This window comes from Alligator sinensis, unplaced genomic scaffold (assembly GCF_000455745.1).
Source record: "Alligator sinensis unplaced genomic scaffold, ASM45574v1 scaffold1430_1, whole genome shotgun sequence".
Classification (NCBI taxonomy): domain Eukaryota; kingdom Metazoa; phylum Chordata; order Crocodylia; family Alligatoridae; genus Alligator; species Alligator sinensis.
The window spans coordinates 528,848-548,047 of record NW_005842800.1 but is presented as its reverse complement, the minus strand read 5'-3'; the positions used below and the strand labels follow the sequence as shown (position 1 = coordinate 548,047).

The following is a 19,200-nucleotide window of genomic DNA, read 5'->3' as shown; positions in this document are numbered from 1 at the left end:
GCAGGAATCTTGACCTTCAGACTGAACTGAAAGAATCAGAAAAGCAGCTGAAAATGTTGGACTCTTACAAAAACGTGCATGGAATTGCAACAAACTATCAGCTAAGGTGAAGATATGAGTGTCTGAGACTTGTGTGCTGTCGTCCCTGCTTTATGGTTCAGAAACGTGGACTACGTATGTTAGGCACATCAAGAGACTGAACAACTTCCACAAACAGTGGACTAAACACAGAGCATGCAGGACTGACATACTTAGAAACTACTGTCAAGAAGAGGAGATTACAATGAGCCAGCCATGTCGGTAGAAGGGGATATGGTGTCTTCCCAAATAATATTTTATATAGGGAGATTCAAGATGACTCTAAAAAGTGAGTCACCCTCTGTGGTGGTACCACAATGTATGCAAAAATTATATAAAATCATTCAAAGTAAATGTAGAAAGCTGGGAGGAATGCACAGAATCCCGTTGAATCTGGAAAAAACATCTGGCACTGAGTGCTGCTCAATGTATAGCAGCTTTGATCCAGAGGATGGAAGCAAAGCGAGAGAGAAGAAAGCAGCATGCTGTAATCTTGGACTCCAACGCAGACAACACATGCATCTGTGAAACTTGTAACAAGTTGTGTCGCTCTTGAATTGGACTTGTCCATGACCAATGAATTCATCAGGTATTTGACTAGATCTCTTACGTGATCCAGAGGATTGGTGGTTGCCTACTAAACGTTATTATTCTGTCTTATTAATGGGGAATCTGAGGCACAGCATTGAAGTCGTTTGCCCATTGTTAACCAGATGAGAAACAGCAGAGCTGAGAATGGAATCCAAATCTCTCAGGTCCTAGTGAAGTACACTTTTACTAGCCTATCGGAGGCAGTTGATTATAAAGTCTAATTGCCTGCTCTTAGTGTGTTGAATGACAACTCTGCAACTAAATCTGAAGAACTGTAAAGTAAGGCAAAGTGAAAAATGAATCTCTGCCTCTCAAACTTAAAATCACTTGTTACTTAGCATGACTGATGAAACCAAAAATAATTCTGACACCCATGTTACTCAAATGAATATTGGTATAATATCATCTTAATACCTATTTTTTCAGGATGAATTGAATGCCTTTCAGTGTAAAGCACATTCAGCAATTACAATATAACAATGGTTGGGAGCACATTATTTTTTATGCATGTTGACTGTTGTGCAACTGAAATAAAACAGATGCATGTTTTGTCTTTTTGAAAGCTTGAAAAAATATTTGTGTTAAGCATCAATTTAGTAGCAGGATAAAGTAATGGTACAGTCTTACATACTTAGAAATGCAATTATAATTTTGTATTCAGGGTTTAGCTTTAAAAAGTCTTGTTAGTTCTTTTTTACCCAACATGAATGCTATTTTCCTCAATGCACAGAAAATTCTTGAATGCTTCTCTTGTTTATTTCCAACACTACCCTTCTCCACCCTCAGCTAAGCACATCAGTTAAGTGGAAAACTGCTGAAAAGCAAGTCTATTTGGTAAGAGTCCTTAGGGACAGTGGTTCTGCTTTGCAAAATGGCTTTATATAGGGTTCAATATTCAAGTTTTTTAAGATTCAATCTGTAAATCGGAGCTGAGCAGACAAGAGCATCTGCTATAACTCAACAGCACTAGCTTAGTTCCTGAGATGATGCGTATCATTGAATGTAGCTGCACATCAGATTTGGTTTGTGATGACTGGTTCCAGACTGGTGCACAGTACTCTGCTACAGAATATGAGATGGCAAGAGCTGACATCCTTAGGGCTGAGGCTCTTGCGCCCCATAGTGACCCAGCCAGGTTGTGAAGGGAATTGTTTGAACTTTCATTGCTGTCTTTTTCAAGTGTTCATGGTACCTCAGTGTATGATCTAGCATCGCTCCCAGGTAGGCAGGTTGTGTTTTGTGCTTCAGCCTCTGACAGTTCAGGTAGATATTCAGCTCCTGAGCAGCATTGGCATCATGTAGGTGGAAAATGCCGGAAACTGCATTACTGGTTCATGGTTGGAAGTGCCAAGTCTTACAGTAGTCGGTCAGCTTTGCAACATCACTGTTCATAGTATGTTCTAGCTCAGAAAAAGTCCAAGCCTGGAATCCACAACAGATATCATCAGCTTAGATGAATTTCCGTGACTGAGTTTGTACCTCTACACCAATGACCTGCTACAAAGTCAGAGCAAGAACAGGTCCCTGAGGCAGTCCGTTGGTCTGTCTTTTCCGTGTACTTGTCTTCTCACCCATGTGCACCTTGAAAAGTCTATTGTGAAGGAGTAGTTCGACAACATCAGTCACCCATAGAGGTAGGACTCTTGCTATTTTTATGAACAGACCAGTGTGCTAAACAGTATTGTACACTGCTGAGTGAGGTCAAGGAAAACGGTATCTGTCTTGAGGTTCCTTTGAAAATAAATTTCAATGAATGTTGTCAGTGCAAGTACTTCGTCACACGTTCTTCAGCCTTGTTGGAAACCTGCTTGATCGATACTCGGGATGTTTTCCACCTCTGGGAGTATGTACTGTAGAATCAGGCACTCCAGGACTTTAAAACAGACAGACAGTAGCGATATTAGGTGGTAGCTTGGCACCTGTTTTAGATCTCTTCCTGGTTTGGGGAGGCCAGTGACTTTTGACATGTGCCAGATTTTCGGCAGCTTTCCCTTGCATGTGATCCTTGTAAAGAATTGAACCAACCAAAAACAAATACGTGGGCCAAGATGCTTCAGGATCTCAAAGGAGATGTTGTCGTACCCTGGGGTGGTGCAAGACTTGATGCTGTCCAAAGCCTTGTTAAGTTCAAGAACTGTGACAGGTTCTGGGCCGGTGCATCTGGCAGAAAGTTCTTCATTCTTTTTGGAGGCAACTTTTCACTCCCTTTTTCAGCAGCATACTTGCTACATGAAGTAGGTGGCTGGCTACTTGGTGGAACACCATGAGAGGGTGACTCGGTGTTGATGGCTGATGATGAAGTAGACCCCAATACTTCTGGCTAGAATGGGTGAAGTTCAGCTTCTTAATCATTTCCTCCCATCTAGCTTGGCGAGCTGCTTCCAATGATTCGATCGAATGATCGGCCACATCTCAGTTGCCAGATGACTCGTACTGCTTTAGCAGTGTGGGACACTCAGGATTGAGGCAGGGAGTGTACTGCTTCTGGGGAGTATCTGGAAGCGGTGAAAGCTGAGTACATGTGAGGGACCAGGTCCTGTGTGGGAGTTCCTGGAGCAGACAGGACTAAGCTTTCCCCACTTCCAGAAATGCACCCCCAGCAATCTCTAGAAGCAGTGAACACATTGCTTGTTGTCCCACAAAACCAACATGCAAGACAATGGGCAACATGTTTTGCCTAATGAACCAGATCAGCTGTGCTGTGACACATCCCAGCACAGTTGACAGACTTCACTTGGTAACATCTATTTGTTGCTAAAGAATTTGAAACTTTTGTCAGTTTAAAAATTTAGAGTTTGACAGAGAAAGTATATCCATAAGTCTGAATACTGGATTAAGGGAATAATGATTCTCTGGAGCTAAACAATATGTTTGCAACTGAATGGGCAGAAAATCATAGAACCCTAGAAAATTAGGGTTGAAAGGGACCTCAGGAGGTCATCAAGTCTTAACCCCCTGCTCAAAGCAGGACCATCCCCAACTAGATCATCCCAGCCAAAGCTTTGTCTAGCCATGTCTTAAAAATCTCCAAGGATGGAGAATCCACAGCCTCTCTAGGTAACCTGTCCAAGTACTTTACTACCCTCCTAGTGAGTTTTTCAAACCTAAACTTCCCTTGAAATCATTGGTCCTTGTTCTGTCGTCTGCCACCGTTGAAAAGAGTCTAGCTCCGTCCTCTTTGAAACCCCCCTTCAGGTAGTTGAAGGCTGCTGTTAAAACCCCTCAGTCTTCTGATCTCCAGACTGAATAAGCCCAGTTCCCTCAGCCTCTCCTCATAAGTCATGTGCCCCATTTTTGTTGTCCTCCACTGGATTCCCTCCAATTTGTCCTCATCCTTTCTGTAGTGGGGGGCCCAAAACTGGATACAGTACTCCAGTATTCAGCCTTACCAGCATAGGCGGAGGAAGAAAAACAATGCAGTGCCATGTTGCCCTGACCACACCAGCCCTAGATGCCACGCCAGCCACGACTGCCTCCTGGCTCTGGCCATGCCATTTCCAGCCCCAGCTGCCTTTCAGCCACCTCCCAGCCCCGGCGGGTGCACCTGCCCCAGCTGCCTCCCAGCCGCACTGGCTCTGGCCCTGACCTTCGCTGCCTCCCCACGCTAGCCCCAGCTGCACACCAGCCAGGGGGGCCTAGAGCCAGGGACCGTAGCAAGTCCAGCCTCAACTGCACCACTGGGCTGGAGGGGATGGAGCGGGGGGGAAGAGAGAGTACATGGCCCCCCCAGTCTTTGCATGGGTGAGGATGGACTGCAGCTGTGAGCTGGGCTCAGCCTCTGCTCTGTGCCTCACTGGACGGGCTGGGTAGTGAGGCACATGGTGGCGCCCGCCACTTTCAAAGCGGCAACAGCGAGACATGGAGACATGGAGTAGAGGCTAAGCCCAGGTTGCAGCTGTGACCCACCCTTGCCCATGCAATAATCAGGGCCGTGTGCCCTTTCCCCCACCTTTGGCTGCCCAGCATCGTGCCTCTGATTGTCCTATGACCTCAATGGGACCCCGGCCAGGCCAGGTTGTGGGACAGTCTCCACAGTGCAGGAGGGAGTGGGTCAGTGGTAGGGTTGAATGATTCGCCCTTCTCTTGCCCAACTCTCTCTTGCCCTGTGGGGGTCTCAATCTGCCCTCCCTGCAAGCCCATGGGGAAAAAAAAAACATTTAAAAGAAACTTCCCTGCCTGTGGCTGGGCTGGCTGCGATTCTGGCTGTGCATGCGCAGGGTAGCTCAGCATGCCCACGCTTCCCTCCTGCTTCAGGACCATGCAGCTGGGCTGCCCTAAGGCAGTGCCTGCTGCTGCCCTGTGTTTGGGGTGGGCTGAGCCCCATTAGCCCTCCCCCCCCCCCCCCCCCCCACCTTCTGCTGCCTGTGTTCACTAGTGCCAAATAGAAAGGAATAATCACTTCCCTTGATCTGTTGACAGCACTCCTAGTAATGCAGTTCAATATGCTGTTAGTCTTCTTGGCAACAAGGGCACACTGCTGGTTCATCTTCAGCTTTTTGTCCATTCTAACCCCCAGGTCCTTTTCTGCAGAGCTGCTGCTTAGCCAGTCGGTCCCATTTGTAGTGGTACATGGAATTGCTTCATCCTAAGTGCAGGATTTGGTATTTCTCCTTATTAAAACTCATGAGATTTCTTTTGGTCCAATCCTCCAATTTGTCTAGGTCACTCTGAATCCTAGCTTTACATTCCTGTATATCTATTGCTCCCTCCAGTTTGGTGTCATCTGCAAACTTGCTGAGTGTATACACCATCCCATCTTTCAGGTCATTGATGAAGATATTGAACAGAACCAGCCCCACGACTGACTCCTGGGGCACTCCACTGGATATCGGCTGCCAATTAGACATTGACCCACTCATTACTATCTTTGATCACAGTGATCCAGCCTCTGTCTATCCTCTATCCACTTTACAGTCCCTTCATCCAACCTGTATTTCCTTTGCTTGCTCTGCAAGAATGTTGTATAAGTATATAGTGTCCACTGCTCTCCCTGCATCAACAGAACTTGTCATCTTGTCATAGAAGCTATCAGGTTGGTCAGGCATGGCTTGCTCTTCCTGAGTCTGCGTGGACTGTTCCCAATCACCTTCTCCAAGTGCTTAGAAATTGGTTCCTTGATTTTTCTGGGGGCTGAGATGAGGCTGACCTTACTTGTGAAGACTAAAGTGAAAAAAGCATTGAGAACTTCAGCCTTGTCTACATTATCTGTCTCTAGGTTGTCTCCCCCATTTAGTAAAAGACCCACACTGACTCTGATCTTCCTCTTGTTGCTGGAAAACAGAAATTGTTCTGTCCTTTGAAGTGACAGTCTCTATCAGCTTTCCAATTACACCAGTTCGTAGTATCGTATTTTTTTCTCATTTCTACCAGTCTATATTGAATATTGTACCTGACAAATTAGTTGTTTGAGAACAGTGTGCCGAAGCTGAACATTACAAAGTACAACTTACCATAAGTTTTCTTTATCTGCATCTAGATGTTTCATAGAATAATAACCTTTGTTGTAGAATTACTGTTTAAATATAGAAAAAAGTGTACTACAAAAACAGTTTTTGTCTTGTTAATTATATTCTGTTAGATTAGAGTTATAGGTGACATTTAAGTGGCAATAAGAAGTATGAAGATTTACAGGAGACCCTCGCCATTCGTGGAGGCTCTGTTCTGGAGATTCCCGTGAATGGCAAAATCCACAAATACTAATGGGGCTCCCTGTCAGACCCCACAGCTGCCCCCTACTCCCCCCCACAAGAAGCTGGAAGCGTGGGACTCCCCCCACAGCACCTGGGGACCAACTGCAGCTGCCTCTGGCGGAGAAGATGCTGCTGCCTCCCTCCCCGTCCCCAGTGTTCACTCACCGCCTCCCTAGCTCTGCCATTCCCCTCCGCCTGCCCAACTTTGCTCTCAACTCCATTTTCCCTGACTCTGCCCACCCTGGCTCCATGCAGCAATCTGTGCCTGCTTACGCAGAGGCAGGAGCTCGGTGCAGCGCCAGAGGTAGCCGTGACGGTGCTTGCCCTGACCCACCCCACTGGTGCAGCGCACCGCGAATATTCAAATATGCAAATAGCAGATTTGCGAATAGTGAGGGTTTCCTGTATATTTACTTGAACAAAAGTTATTTAAAATTCTTAGTTTCTGTATGATTAATCTTAGTTTGTTGTGGAAGTTTAATATGGGGCACTGATAACTTCTTTAACATTTGCTTTCTTTTGACACTATATAAATTGTATATAAATATATACATAGCCCTTCTTTAAAGGAAGACAAGCAGAGCTTAATTAACTTAGAAGATGACCTGGGTGAGTCAATTAACACAATAAAGCAATTCTAGATAAACCATTTCCAATAGCTGTAACTGAGGCTTGCCTCACAGAAAATTCTATCTCAAAAGAAGATATTTCTGAAAATCACAGAACATGCACTGAGACTTGCTTGCATGTTCTATCTCTTTCCAAATTGTTTTTCTTTTCAAAGATTGATTAAAGCAGTGATGACACACTCCGTTTCTAAAAACAAAACAAAACACAGTCTCTCTTTTCTAATTTTTTTAGGTCAGCAAATCTCAGAGCTTCTAAATATTTTGAAATATTTTGTAAAATATTATTGGTGTGGGCAGTCTTTAATTACACTGAACACAAGCAGCTGTGGTTTTTGCAGCAAAGTATTGGCATCTTGTCAAGTGAATGTTAATGCTTTTAGAGATGCCAAATTCAAAACTGAGGAAAAGGTAACTGTTCATCCTCCAAACTTGACATGTTCACAGCGAAGGGTTACTTACAGTGCCTCTTAAGCTTGAGATATGAATAAAAGGGGGTCACTTCTTGTACTGAGATGCAATATTTTGCCTTCCTTCCAAGTTGATGCTTTTGCTGAGCCTGTAACAAAGGGGGTGTTATTTACTGTTGTGATGGAACTTTATATATAAACTCAACTAGAATATTTAAGGATTGTCCCTGCTTGAACACATAGAGTAGCCAATAGGTAGATAAATTCTTGTTACTAGCCTGAATGTGAGACCTGAAATACAGGTGATCTTGCAATTTACCACATATTCAAAAGGGCAGGTGGATTTTTGGTTATACCCATGTTGGTCTAAGGACATAGGCAGGCAAGGTTCTTTGAGTAGATGTAACATCTTTTATTAGACCAGCTGAGTAGTTGGAAAAAAGTTCTTAGCAAGCTCTCTGGCACAGTTGCCCTTCTTCAGGCATAGTCTCTGCTGTTCTGAGACTCCGAAATGAGAGAAGCTAAAAATGTGGCAGGATGTCAGTGTGAATGTAAATAGGTAGAAATTAGAAAGACAAAAAATAAAGTAGAGGGGGGAGGGAGAAGAAGGCAGGGGGAAAAGGCTAAAGGGAGACACTACAGTGGTAGAATACAAGATAGAAAAGAGGCTGTTGGTGAAAAAGGAAAGAGTTGGAGATCAGGAAAACAGGAATGAGAGAAGCTCAAAGTGTGAGAGGATGTAGTGAAAATATAAATACGTAAAAAAGGAAAAACAAAAGGTAAAGCAGAGAGAAAAGGTGGGGGAAAAGAAGAATGTAAGACAAATACTGAGAGATGATCATTTTTTGAACCAGTGATGACCAAGCCATAACATGTGTGTTATAAGTGGCATAAGTGACTGGTATGGTTGGCAAATGAGCCCCAGGTGCCAACTTAGTGGGCATTAGTGATGGGAGTCAGGGCTGCATTTTGGGGCAGGGGATGTGGGATCAAGAATCAGGAGTGAACTGGAACATGTACTGTATCGACTCAAAGCCAAGATTTCTTTGAATTTAAGACACCCCTAATTACTAGATTCTAGACATGGGAAAGTATAAATTTGTTATTTTTCATGTCTAGAATCTAATTATTGGGAGGTTATCTTAAATTTGTGCCCCACCACCATTGTGACGAAGCAAGTAGCAGCAAGGGAGCAAGTGGAAGAGAAAGAAGTGGCTGGGTAAGGCAGCCTGCTGCTGCCCCTTGTCGTCCCCCCCGCCAGTGCCTGCTCCCTGATTTCCTGTTCTTTGTGCCACTTGCCCCATCTGGTGCCTGCCACCTCTTTCCATTTCCCATTGCCTGTTCCCCACCAGCAGTCACCCTCCTTTGTGCCAGCCCCTGATGCTGGCTCCCCTGTCATCTGCCTCTTCTTTCCACCCACCCCTTCCCTACCTCCCAATGCTTGCCTCCTGGCCACATGTCCCCCTCTGGTGCCTGTACCCTGCCACATACCCCTCACTTCATCTGTACTCCCCCTCCATATTGTGCCTTCTACCCTGCCACATGAGCCAACCTTACCAGAGGTAAGCAGCAGCTCCAGCCCTGGCTTCGCTGCTTGCCCTGGGCCTGTGCTTGAATCCCCATGTTGTATGGAGGAAAAACCTGACTTTGAATTTGAGTAAATGTGGTCACTTTCATTTGGATATTTTTAAATTTTAATTGTTTCTTCAGCTTAAGTTTTTAAGCTGAAAAACCTGAATTTTTTCATTTCAGAATGTCAACATGAAACACTTCAACAATTTCTAAACTTTTTTTTTAAAAACCTCACTCAATACATTTGTCAAAACAGTCCCTTTCCTGCAAGAAGATTTGGTTTTGACCCGTGATTTCTGATTAACATTATTTCTGACTCCCAGGCCTGTGCAGTGTCCATTGGGTTGTGCTGCCTTCCGCTTCTAACAGAAAAGGTCAGTGAGTTGGAACATTAGGATCAACACTACTCCTAAAACCTTTTGTAGGAAAAATGGAAAGATTTCTTTTTTTAAAAAATCATTTTCATTTTTTGTCAATTACAAGAAGCAATAATTTTTTTCTAGTCACAGCATGTGGCATTTTTGAAGATGGATGGAACTGCTTTGCCTTTGGCATTTAATCAATCCTAGTCGACTTCAATTGCTTTATATAACAGAATTGTTACAAATCACTTGTAACCTCTTTTTCAAGGCAGTGTTTGTTTTTCTAAATATTTTCCTTCTACCAGTTCAGACAGTATTTCTTCATTGTGTTAGAATGTTCTAGCACTCTCTCGGAAAACTAATGTTTTTATGTTACACAATGCAAGTCAATCATGAGACGAAACTTTAAATTAAGGCTTATTACAGGTCAGGGAAGAAATGGATATAATTTCTCACCTCAAGTACAGTAACATCTCTGTTATCTGGCATCCCCAGGATAAGGGGATTGCTGGTTATGTAAAAATTCTGGTTATCTGAAATAACCCGGCCGGGTTTTCAGATAACACAGAGCAGGAGGCAGGGGGGATGGTGGCAGCTACAAGCGGAGCAGCAGCAGCCACTGTGTGCAAGCTTCCCTCCCCCATCACCCCTCTGTCTCAGCCAGCCAGCTTGAAACTCCAGTTAATAAAGTATTCCAGTTGGTGAAGTACCAGATAACAGAGATTTTACTGTGAATGATTTTTCATTGTTGGAGAAAACAGTAAATTGGGTATTTCCACTATACAGGAAACCATTTTCACTTTGTGTTGTTAGTTTATCTCCCTACTCTTTTCATTATTATGGTTGATATCACTTGATGTGTCTGATTCTAAGGTTAGCTGAAAATCATTTTTTCCATCAATGATTCAAAGAAGTATCAACATTATTTTAGAAGTCTGAATCATATGGTTATTGTTCCACTTCTAAAGTAGTGGGTGAGTTGAAGTATTAATATTCTACTCTCATATGTCTTTGAGGTTTTTTTTAAGTTGGAGCATTTGCCTGAAAAACAGGCTCAGAATGTAATTGAATTTATTACTGTTGAATAAAATAAAATAATATATTGTAGGGCTGTTAAAAAAAATTAAAATGTTTTTATTGCGATTAGTTGAGCAATTAAAAAAAATTGGTTGCAATTAATCACAATTTTAATCGCACAGCTAAAAGCTCAAAATTTGCACATTGTAATGTAATGTGGGTCAGGAGTGATGGGCAGCAGCAGGGTTGGGGGGATGTGGCTTGGGAGTGAGGGGCAAACACAAACGGAGAACACTGCGCTGATAAATCCGTAGAGGTCAGGGGCAGATCAAGGCCCCTATGGTGAGGGAGGGAGTGGGGCAGGGGTAGGCACTGGGGTGAATGGGACCCATGGCCAGCATGGGTCATGGGATGGGACCATGGGTGGCTCATCCAGAGATGCAGAAGGGGGGGCAGGGGAGGTCCCCTGCCACTGTGTGCACCTCGGAGGAGGCATTGAGAACACTTGTCGTTCTTCCCCATCCTGGATTTCTGCATGGGGCAGAGATAGGCTGGGGCTCTGCACCCTGCTTCCTTTGCCCCAAGAGCTGTGTGATGCCATGTTGTGCCTCTTGCCACCATGCGGGCAGGGGATGTGTAGCACAGCCAGTGTACAGCTCCTGGGGCAAAGGCAGCAGGGCGCAGAGCCCCAACCTACAGCAGGCAGCCTGCCTCCACCCCACACACAAATCCAGGGGGGCACATGCCCCCCAAGCCTCCTCCAGGGGGGTGTGCAGCAGCAGGGAGCTGCGTACCCCCTCTGCACCTCTGGATTAGCCTCCAGCAGCTCCATCCCATGACCCGCCCTGGCTCTAGGGCCCCATTCACCCCAGTGCCTGCCCTTGCCCCACTCCCTCCCTCGCCATGGGGGCCTCAATCTGTCTCCACGACGTCTTCCTTCTCCCCCCATCCCTCCCCTCCACAGACTTACCAGTGCACCACTGTTCTACATGCAGCATGCAGGCTGCAGCTGCTCATGTATGTCTGTGTATGTCTCCCTTCCCCACCCCTGGCTGCAGCCACCTGGAGCCTGTGCCCAGGCTGCCCTGCTGTCCTCTGCATTGCCACCGCTGTCCCACTGGGTAACCCAGAGGTGGTGGAGCGGAACCTGGGCACAGGCTCCAAAACCACGTGCTTGATTAACTCATTAAAACCACAAACTCAAGAACCAATGAACGCGTTAATCGCACGCATTAACTGTAATTAATTGGAAGACCTAATATATTGAGATTTACTGTCTTAGGTTATAATTAGGGCCTGGCTTAAATAGTGGGCCCAGCTCATTGTGTGGCAGCTCCTTTAATCTTGGCATTCCCCCCACCATTGACCTCACCACTTATGTCTGTTGGAGGGGAGGCAAATATTGTGGTTTTAAATATGCTGCAGTTTTTGCGTCCCACCACTTGTTGACCGGATGGGGGACACAAACTGTGGCATATTTAAAACTATGATTTTTGCTTCTTGGCCATCAGGAGAGAGCAGCGGGGCTGACAGGCTCCAATCGGGGGGGCGGGGGAGGGGGAGGGGACGATAGTACCACTGGACTCCCCATTTTAGACACTAAAGCAATTCTGTGACATCAGGGTGTGGCAGGCAAGTGTAGAGGGGAGAAGATCATAAAGGGACTGGAGAGTGCAGGATTAGCCTACAGGTAAGGACCTCGAAGTCGTCCTTCAAATGAGTCCTGTCAGAGCAAACAAGCTTTAAAAATTGAAGTGTGCAGAGCTGTTTCTTCATTAATTTTCCTATTGCATAATAATGCCTAAACAAAAGTAATAGCATATGATTTGCAAGTATTGCAATTCTCCTTTTATTTATCAAGTTCTCTTCCCAATCCTATACGCTTATCCACTTCCCCAAATCAGTACCCCGTATTCCACCTTGCTTCCAATCTCTGTCCACAAACTCACCAGTATTCTATTATGCTTAAACTCCAATAGCCAGCTGGTTATTACCTATGAATAGTAAGGCAGATGGCCAGTGAAGATGGCTGTTTTTCTGTCTGTCTTTGTTTCTGATGAAAGCAAACATTGAGAACCTCATGCTGTGTATCAGGCTTATCTAAAATCCCTGGGACTCTTACTTATCCCAATCATTTCTTTTTATCACCCATTTCTTTCTTGTACCTATCCAAATGACTGTGTGTGCCTGTCTTTCAAGATGATGCTCAATAACAGAGGTGTCCAGGAAATAACCCATACCCATGGAAACATTGACTTTTAAATTTAGTTTTGCTTAGTGAAAAGTCTGTTTAATTTTAACTTTCTGTTGAAAAGATTCACCAAATAGCAGTGTGTGGCCGGCTGATCAGGTAGGGTTTAGGAACTGTTATAAATTATCTATTTACCAACAGAAGGATAACAATACTTACTGAAGTAACAAGTAAACTGTGTTCTAAATTTTTATTGGTATTTTTTTTTTCCTTTCTGAAAGTGCCCTGTGTATTTACTGTGGTTAGTTCCTTTCTTTAGACTGGATGGAGGGAGTTGCTAATGTAATGCTGGAAATGATAGCAGCTTTCACTTCAGATGAGAGCACACAAATTAGGAATGTAGCATAAAACCAAGCAACAGTAAGACCACAGAATAGAACTTAATGCATAATACGGTATTGCAAAAAAACTGGTCTTAAAAGTATACTGTCTCTTAATCTCGATGTGACAAAATCTGCTATCATTTCCATTTTATATGTATTTTGCACATTTCTATGTACTATTTTTAAGGTTTATTCCATTTCTCTTTTATAGATTAATCTTGGAAGCAACCAGTATCTCTTCTCAACTGTTGTAGATCCTAAAGAAATGCCTTGCTTTTGTCTCCGGCATGATGTTGATGCTCTCCTCTGGCAGCCCCACTCTGACCGACCAGACAATATGTGGGAGCATGTTGCAACTTTCAATGCTTTAGGTATGGATTGGTTGTTGCATAGCATTCCCCTCATAAGTACTGCTTGAACCTTGGTAGAACTTTAGCTTTGAAGTCAAAATCGTTATCTAATTACATGATTAATCCATCAATTCTGATCTGTTCACCAGTCTTTGTAATAAGGCTGTTCTAAAGTATGTGAGCAAGAAGGTTAAGAATATCTTAGAGTACTAAGCAAAAGAGATTGTCCTTAAATATGAACAGATTTTGAGATATTTCAGACCAAACTGAGAAGCCAAGCTGAGAGGGTTTCTTACAGTGATGGGGTTGAGCTTCACACTCCTACTGATTCCAGCTGTGGCATTATCACACTGAAAGGAAGGGTAATCAGGGTCCAGAGAAGTCTGAGCTCTTTCGGGCAAAAAAGAACCTTAAAAGACCCCATCCATAAACCCAAAGATACAAAGTTCATGAAGTGTATGTTTTTGGTACTTGTACCCCTTTGTCCCAGGGGTGGCCATGACACCCCCTCATGGCTCCTCAACCCCTCTCTGTCCTCATGCCTCTGGCTTGCTCCCCTTCTCCTCACTTGCCATATCTTCTTGTTCTTAGATCTTTTGAAAGAGAGTCTGTTCCAGGGATCCCCAGTTCTATGTTGGTATTCAGGTATCTCTACTTTGCCTTAAGGCAGGGGTTGGCAGTATTCTGGGCCAGTGTGTCAAAACCCATGCCCTGACTTGGTGTGCCAAGGGCAGACAGTGGGAGAGCCACAAGGAGCCTGATCCTTGTTGACGGTGGGTGCAAGCACGCATCTGGGAAGATAGTGGAAGGGGGCAGGGGTTGTGTTGCCCAGGCTGTTGGCAGACTGCAGACAGCTGCACTGGGGTCTAGAGCCCTGGCCTAGCTCCACGGCCAGTGGTGGCTGCACACATGCCTTAGAGCATGCAGCAGGGAAGAGGCCATGGCAGTGCAACGCTGGCCCTCCCCCCGCCATCCACCAAGAGGCACACGTGTACCTGCTGCTAGCAGCAAGTAAGCCTGGGGCTCTGCACACCTCAGTCCAGCGGCTTGTAGCCTCCCCACTGCCTGCCACAACTGACCCAGGCTCTGGGCAGGCCCCTGCTGTCTGCCGTGGAGCCCAGACTCCTTACAGTAGATAGCAGAGAGACTGCAAGCTGCTGCACTGATGTCTGTAGAGCCCCAGCCCCATAAACACTTGGTGGTGGTGGTGGGTGCACACATGTCTCTGGGCAGATGGCAGAGGAGAAGCCAGGGTTGTACTGGCTCCAGACCCCAGTGCACCAGTTACAGCCTCCCAGCTGCCTACCATGGCTGGTCCAGTCTCTGGGCAGCTGCTGCTGGCCACAGAGCCCAGGCTACTTACAGTAGCGCTTGCAGTCTCCCCGCTGCCTGCTGAAAGCAGCCCAGCCTCTGTGGTTGGCAGCAGCTGGCAAGAGCCTGAGCTGGCAGTGGTATGCCAAGCAAAATGGCCTCATTTGCATGCACTGGCACGTGTGCTGAGGGTTGTCAACCCCTACCTTACGGGCTTATAATGTGGCTCCAACTGCTTCTTCTGCTGCTCCCATACCTTACAGATGTTATCAATTATGTCAATCATCAGTCCCCTTGGGCCATGGCCTCAGTCACTGTCACTGGGCTTCCCTGCCCAGGCACTTCTCCTAGCTCAGCTACCCCCAATTGTATCTTCTAGGCTTGCCTTTTCCACCTAGGCACTTCATCTCTTGTGGATACTCTCAAGCGCAGCATACCAGGCTGTACTTCACCCCTGGGCTATTCCTGGGCACCGTGTCCTGCCCTCTTAGTTTTGTCTCCCCATCCCTGCTGGGCTTCAGGTCCCATGTCCCCAATCTCTGGGCACATTTGCCCCATATATGCTCCTCTGAGCTATGGGTCCTCTGACCCCCTTTGTCTCCAGCAGTGACCTTCAGTCTCCATAGACCCTGGCCCCGCTCCTAGGCCAGTTGAGACCACTGGCACCCCGGCTTTCCCTTTCTCTTTTCTCTCCTCCCCCTTCCCAGGCTATGGGCTCTCTAGCACTATCTCCCAGGTCTCTGTGTTCCTAGGTCTCTCTATCCTTCCTCTGTCCAGTTCACAGGACTTCCTTCTCCCCCTAGTCCCTTCCTCAAACTTCCAGAGTTGCTTACTCCAACTCAAATATTAACCAGGAACTGTATGTGTGCTCCAGGGGTGAGAGTGTGTGTGTGTAGGGGGGTGGGGAGGGGATGGCACTTTAATTAGAACAGCTCCAATAGCTTGGCAAATGAGCCTTAATTCAAGCACTCCCACTGCCATTTTGAAGTGCGGGGATGCTGATGCATGAGACATGGGAGGCTTCTGGAACACAGTAATTACATCCCAGCAGACTCAGTTAATCAAGTCTGCTCCAACACGCTGTTATTACAGCGCATCGGAGCAGCTTCCACGCTCATGTACAGGCATCCCATGAGCCTGGCTGCAGCCCTGCTGCCCATGAGCTCCTCTCTCTGTGGCTCTCAGGACTAGATTCCCTGGCCAGATCAGGCCCTGGTTTTATATGCTTCCAGCCCAGCCCCCTTCTGGTCAGGTGACTCTGATTGGCCCTGCCACACCTGCAGGCTGCTTCTCACTGTGCCTCTTTTCCTCTTAAAGTGACAGGTGTACTAAGTGCCTTGTCACAGTACTTTACCAAGCCATTCTCACAATTCATTCATCCCCTTTTTCCTAGCCAACAGGCCAAGCAGCAATGTTAATTTTTATATCATTTTTCAGAATCTCATGTTTAAGGTGAAGTCGTTTAATAAACTTCCTGTACTGCTTCCAACTTATTCTTTTCTAGCAAGAGGTAACTTCATCTTCATATACCTTGGGAATATGTATTATCTATCTGCTGGTCTGTAGGCTCAATTTATTAATAAAAACAGTTCTTACACTGAGATTTTCTTCAACCTAGTTTCTGTTTCTCAGTCTAAAAATTGTAACTATGAGATCTAATGTTTTCATCCACAGTTACGAATTGTAGGATTTCACAGCTTCATTACATTATAGGGTTTTCCATAGGTAGTCCTATCAGCTCCAAGTAATGTTTCATTTTGGAGATAGACCTCTGTTGCATGTTTGGAGACCTCTATGGACCTCATAGATTTCTTGGGAAGGAATGTACAACCCCCATGTATTGAGAAGCTGTCTGCCTCTGGCCTTCTGCCTTTGTATTGTACTTACCATATTTACTAAGACAACCCTGAATTTAAGATGACCCCCCAATAATTAGGTTTTTATATGTAGAAAATGTATAAGTCTGTTATAATTTTCCAGGAATAGAGTCTAAGTATCAGAGGGTTGTCTTGGATTCATCCCTCCCATTGCTACTGGAGGGAAAGCAGTGGCTGGGGGAGGGGGAGGGTCAGGCAGCCTCGTTACCCCTCCTGCCATGTGTAGCCACCTGCCTCTAGTGTCATATAGCCTCTCCCACTCCCCAGTCTCTGCTTCTTTCTCTCCCCCTGCCCTTACTGTCAGACACTGCTGGGATTCTGTTCCCTTCCCAGAGTACAGCAGGTAGAAGCAATAGTTCCTCCTAGCTAAGCAGCACTGCTGATTGGCTGAGCATGGACAGAGTTTCCATGTGCTCTGTGCCTGGGAAAGAATCCACCTGGAGTTGAGCTGCACCTGACAGTAAGCAAGGGGGCAGTAGGGTGGGAGGGGGAGCAGAAACTGCAGAGAGTAGGGGGGAGGTGGCTGTTGTGTGTCTGATTCTAGCCCTGACCTGGGTTCAGGACCAGTGTCAGAGCTGCAGCAGGCCCCTGAACCACTGACTGCCCTTCTCTTCCCCCCCCCCCCCCCCATCCGCTTTGTATGTGAATCTAAAACAAGGGGCATTCCCCCCCTATGCTGATTGGAGGGGGAAAAAAACTTGTCTTAAATTTGGGTAATTACCGTCTTGACCATCATTATTTAGGAATGACTTCAACAGAGGAAATAGGAGAGCAGAAGGCAAGGTTTTCTGCATTAGTGTAATCTCACAGTAGGGGAAATGGAGAAATCCTTCATTTTTATTATAGATTCTTGAGAACATCTCGCACTGTATACCCCCTCTGGGTAATGGCCTGCCTAATTCGAACTGACAGGCTTTTTCTGACTTGGGGCTTGAACTCCCCCTGCTAATTTTTTTCTTTTATGTTTACTTCTTTATTTTCTGCTATAACTCTTTCTTTTCTAATCAGTCTCTTATTTAGACTCAGTGTCAAATCAAGCTGTAAGTGTCTTTAAAATCTGACATAATGACTGTAATAGTCATGACATGGGTCAGGCATTACTCACTCTTTGTATATGCACTGCTATTTTTATAACACTTAAGAGTGAAAGACAATGTCAGTCTTTTTCCAAATCATTACTAATAAGCTTCAAGTTCCTATAACAATTCATTAATGCTGTTTTAAGAGGTAAGGTCACCAGTGTTTCTGTCATTTCAGAAATGAACAGGAAGGAAATTAAAATGCTACTCTAGGCTTTCTGTGCTTATGACAATAAGCATAACCTTTTCTTCTTACTGTACTATCATTTTACAGTCTTGTGTTGAAGTTTACACCTGTGTGTTAATCTAAGCCACCTTTTATTTGCTAGAGGACATCAACGTCATCACCTTGTTTATTTACAGCCAAACATTAGAAATATCATGTCAGCACCAGTAGTAGTACATGAGCATCTTGTGGACTAACCACAGTAGTTTTAAAACATCATAGTGCTTATTGTACCAGCTAACATAATATTACTTACCTTGTTTGCTTCTTTTCCTGTTTTCATTGCTGGTCTAACATCCATCTCACAATACAAAGAAGGTGACCAGAAAACTTTGATCATTGGAAGCCAGATCTTTCATTCTTTTTTTTTCCTGCAAGAGTCATCACTGAATGCATGAGAAGTAGGATAAAACTACTCCCTAATCCTACATCCTTATGAGAAGCCGTTTTTTGAGGTGTCCCTAACTAGTGATGTTTTTGCTGCTGATTGAAAGAGGAGGGGATTCCTTCATAATGCCTCTTCTGAACCACAACTTGCTGAATGTGCCTATAGTTTGGCTGAATGCTACTCCTAAATCACTGCTTTCCCCTCCTTATCCAGTCTCCTGATTTAAACCCCTAATGAAAAAGATTCCACAGCTTCCCTAGCCACCTTTTTTCACTGTCTTCCTGTTCTAACAGATCTTAGGGAAAACTTCCTTACTAATCTAATTAGACTTTGCTGAAATCTAAATCCATTGTTTTGTGTTCTGTCCTTTGCTTTATGGCAGCCTTTTAAATAGTTGAAGACTGCTAGCCTGTCCCCCCCACCCACCCCTTAATCACCTTTTCCGCAAGCTGAATACACGCACCTGGTTCTCTTAATCTTTCTTTGTACAGCTTGCCTTCAAACCCCTTTATCATTTTTTATTGCCTGTGGACCCTCTCCAACTTCTCCACATCCTTCTTCAGATGTGGAGTCCAGATCTGTACACAATAGTAACTAACCAGTGCCAAGTAGAGTGGCACTATCATGTTTTAGGTCTAATACTCTTGTTGATGAAGCCCCAAATTGCATTTGTTTTTTTGTTTTGTTTTTGTTTTATTTTTTTAACAACTGTATCAAATTTCTGATTCACAGTATGAATCTAAAACTGCTGAGATGTTTCCAGAGGTTTACTACCTAGCCAGTTCTCTCCCATTCTGTATTTGTGTTTGATCATTCTTCCTTAGATGAATAAAAACCCTACATTAGTCTGAACTGAATTTCATCCTGTTATCTCTAGCCCAATTTTCCAATCCATCAAGATATTTTTTTTTTAATTCTGTCCTATACTCCAAGGTGTTTTCAATTCTGCCTATTAATACAGAGGCATAACAAGCTCCTTCAGCATCATTGGCAGAGCAGGTGGGTGGCATATTATGCCAACCGGTGCCGAGTGGTGAATTGAATCTTAC

At 44.9% G+C, this 19,200-nt stretch overlaps 1 protein-coding gene across 1 annotated transcript in view; it reads left to right on the top strand.

The window, feature by feature from the left end:
• The window catches only part of NUDCD1 (NudC domain containing 1), a 139,700-nt gene that overhangs the window by 110,230 nt on the left and 10,270 nt on the right, over positions 1-19,200 (top strand). The window contains exon 9 of the mRNA XM_025191268.1: positions 13,132-13,291. Within this exon, the coding sequence (XP_025047053.1) occupies positions 13,132-13,291 (160 nt within the window). The remainder of the gene's footprint in view (positions 1-13,131; positions 13,292-19,200) is intronic.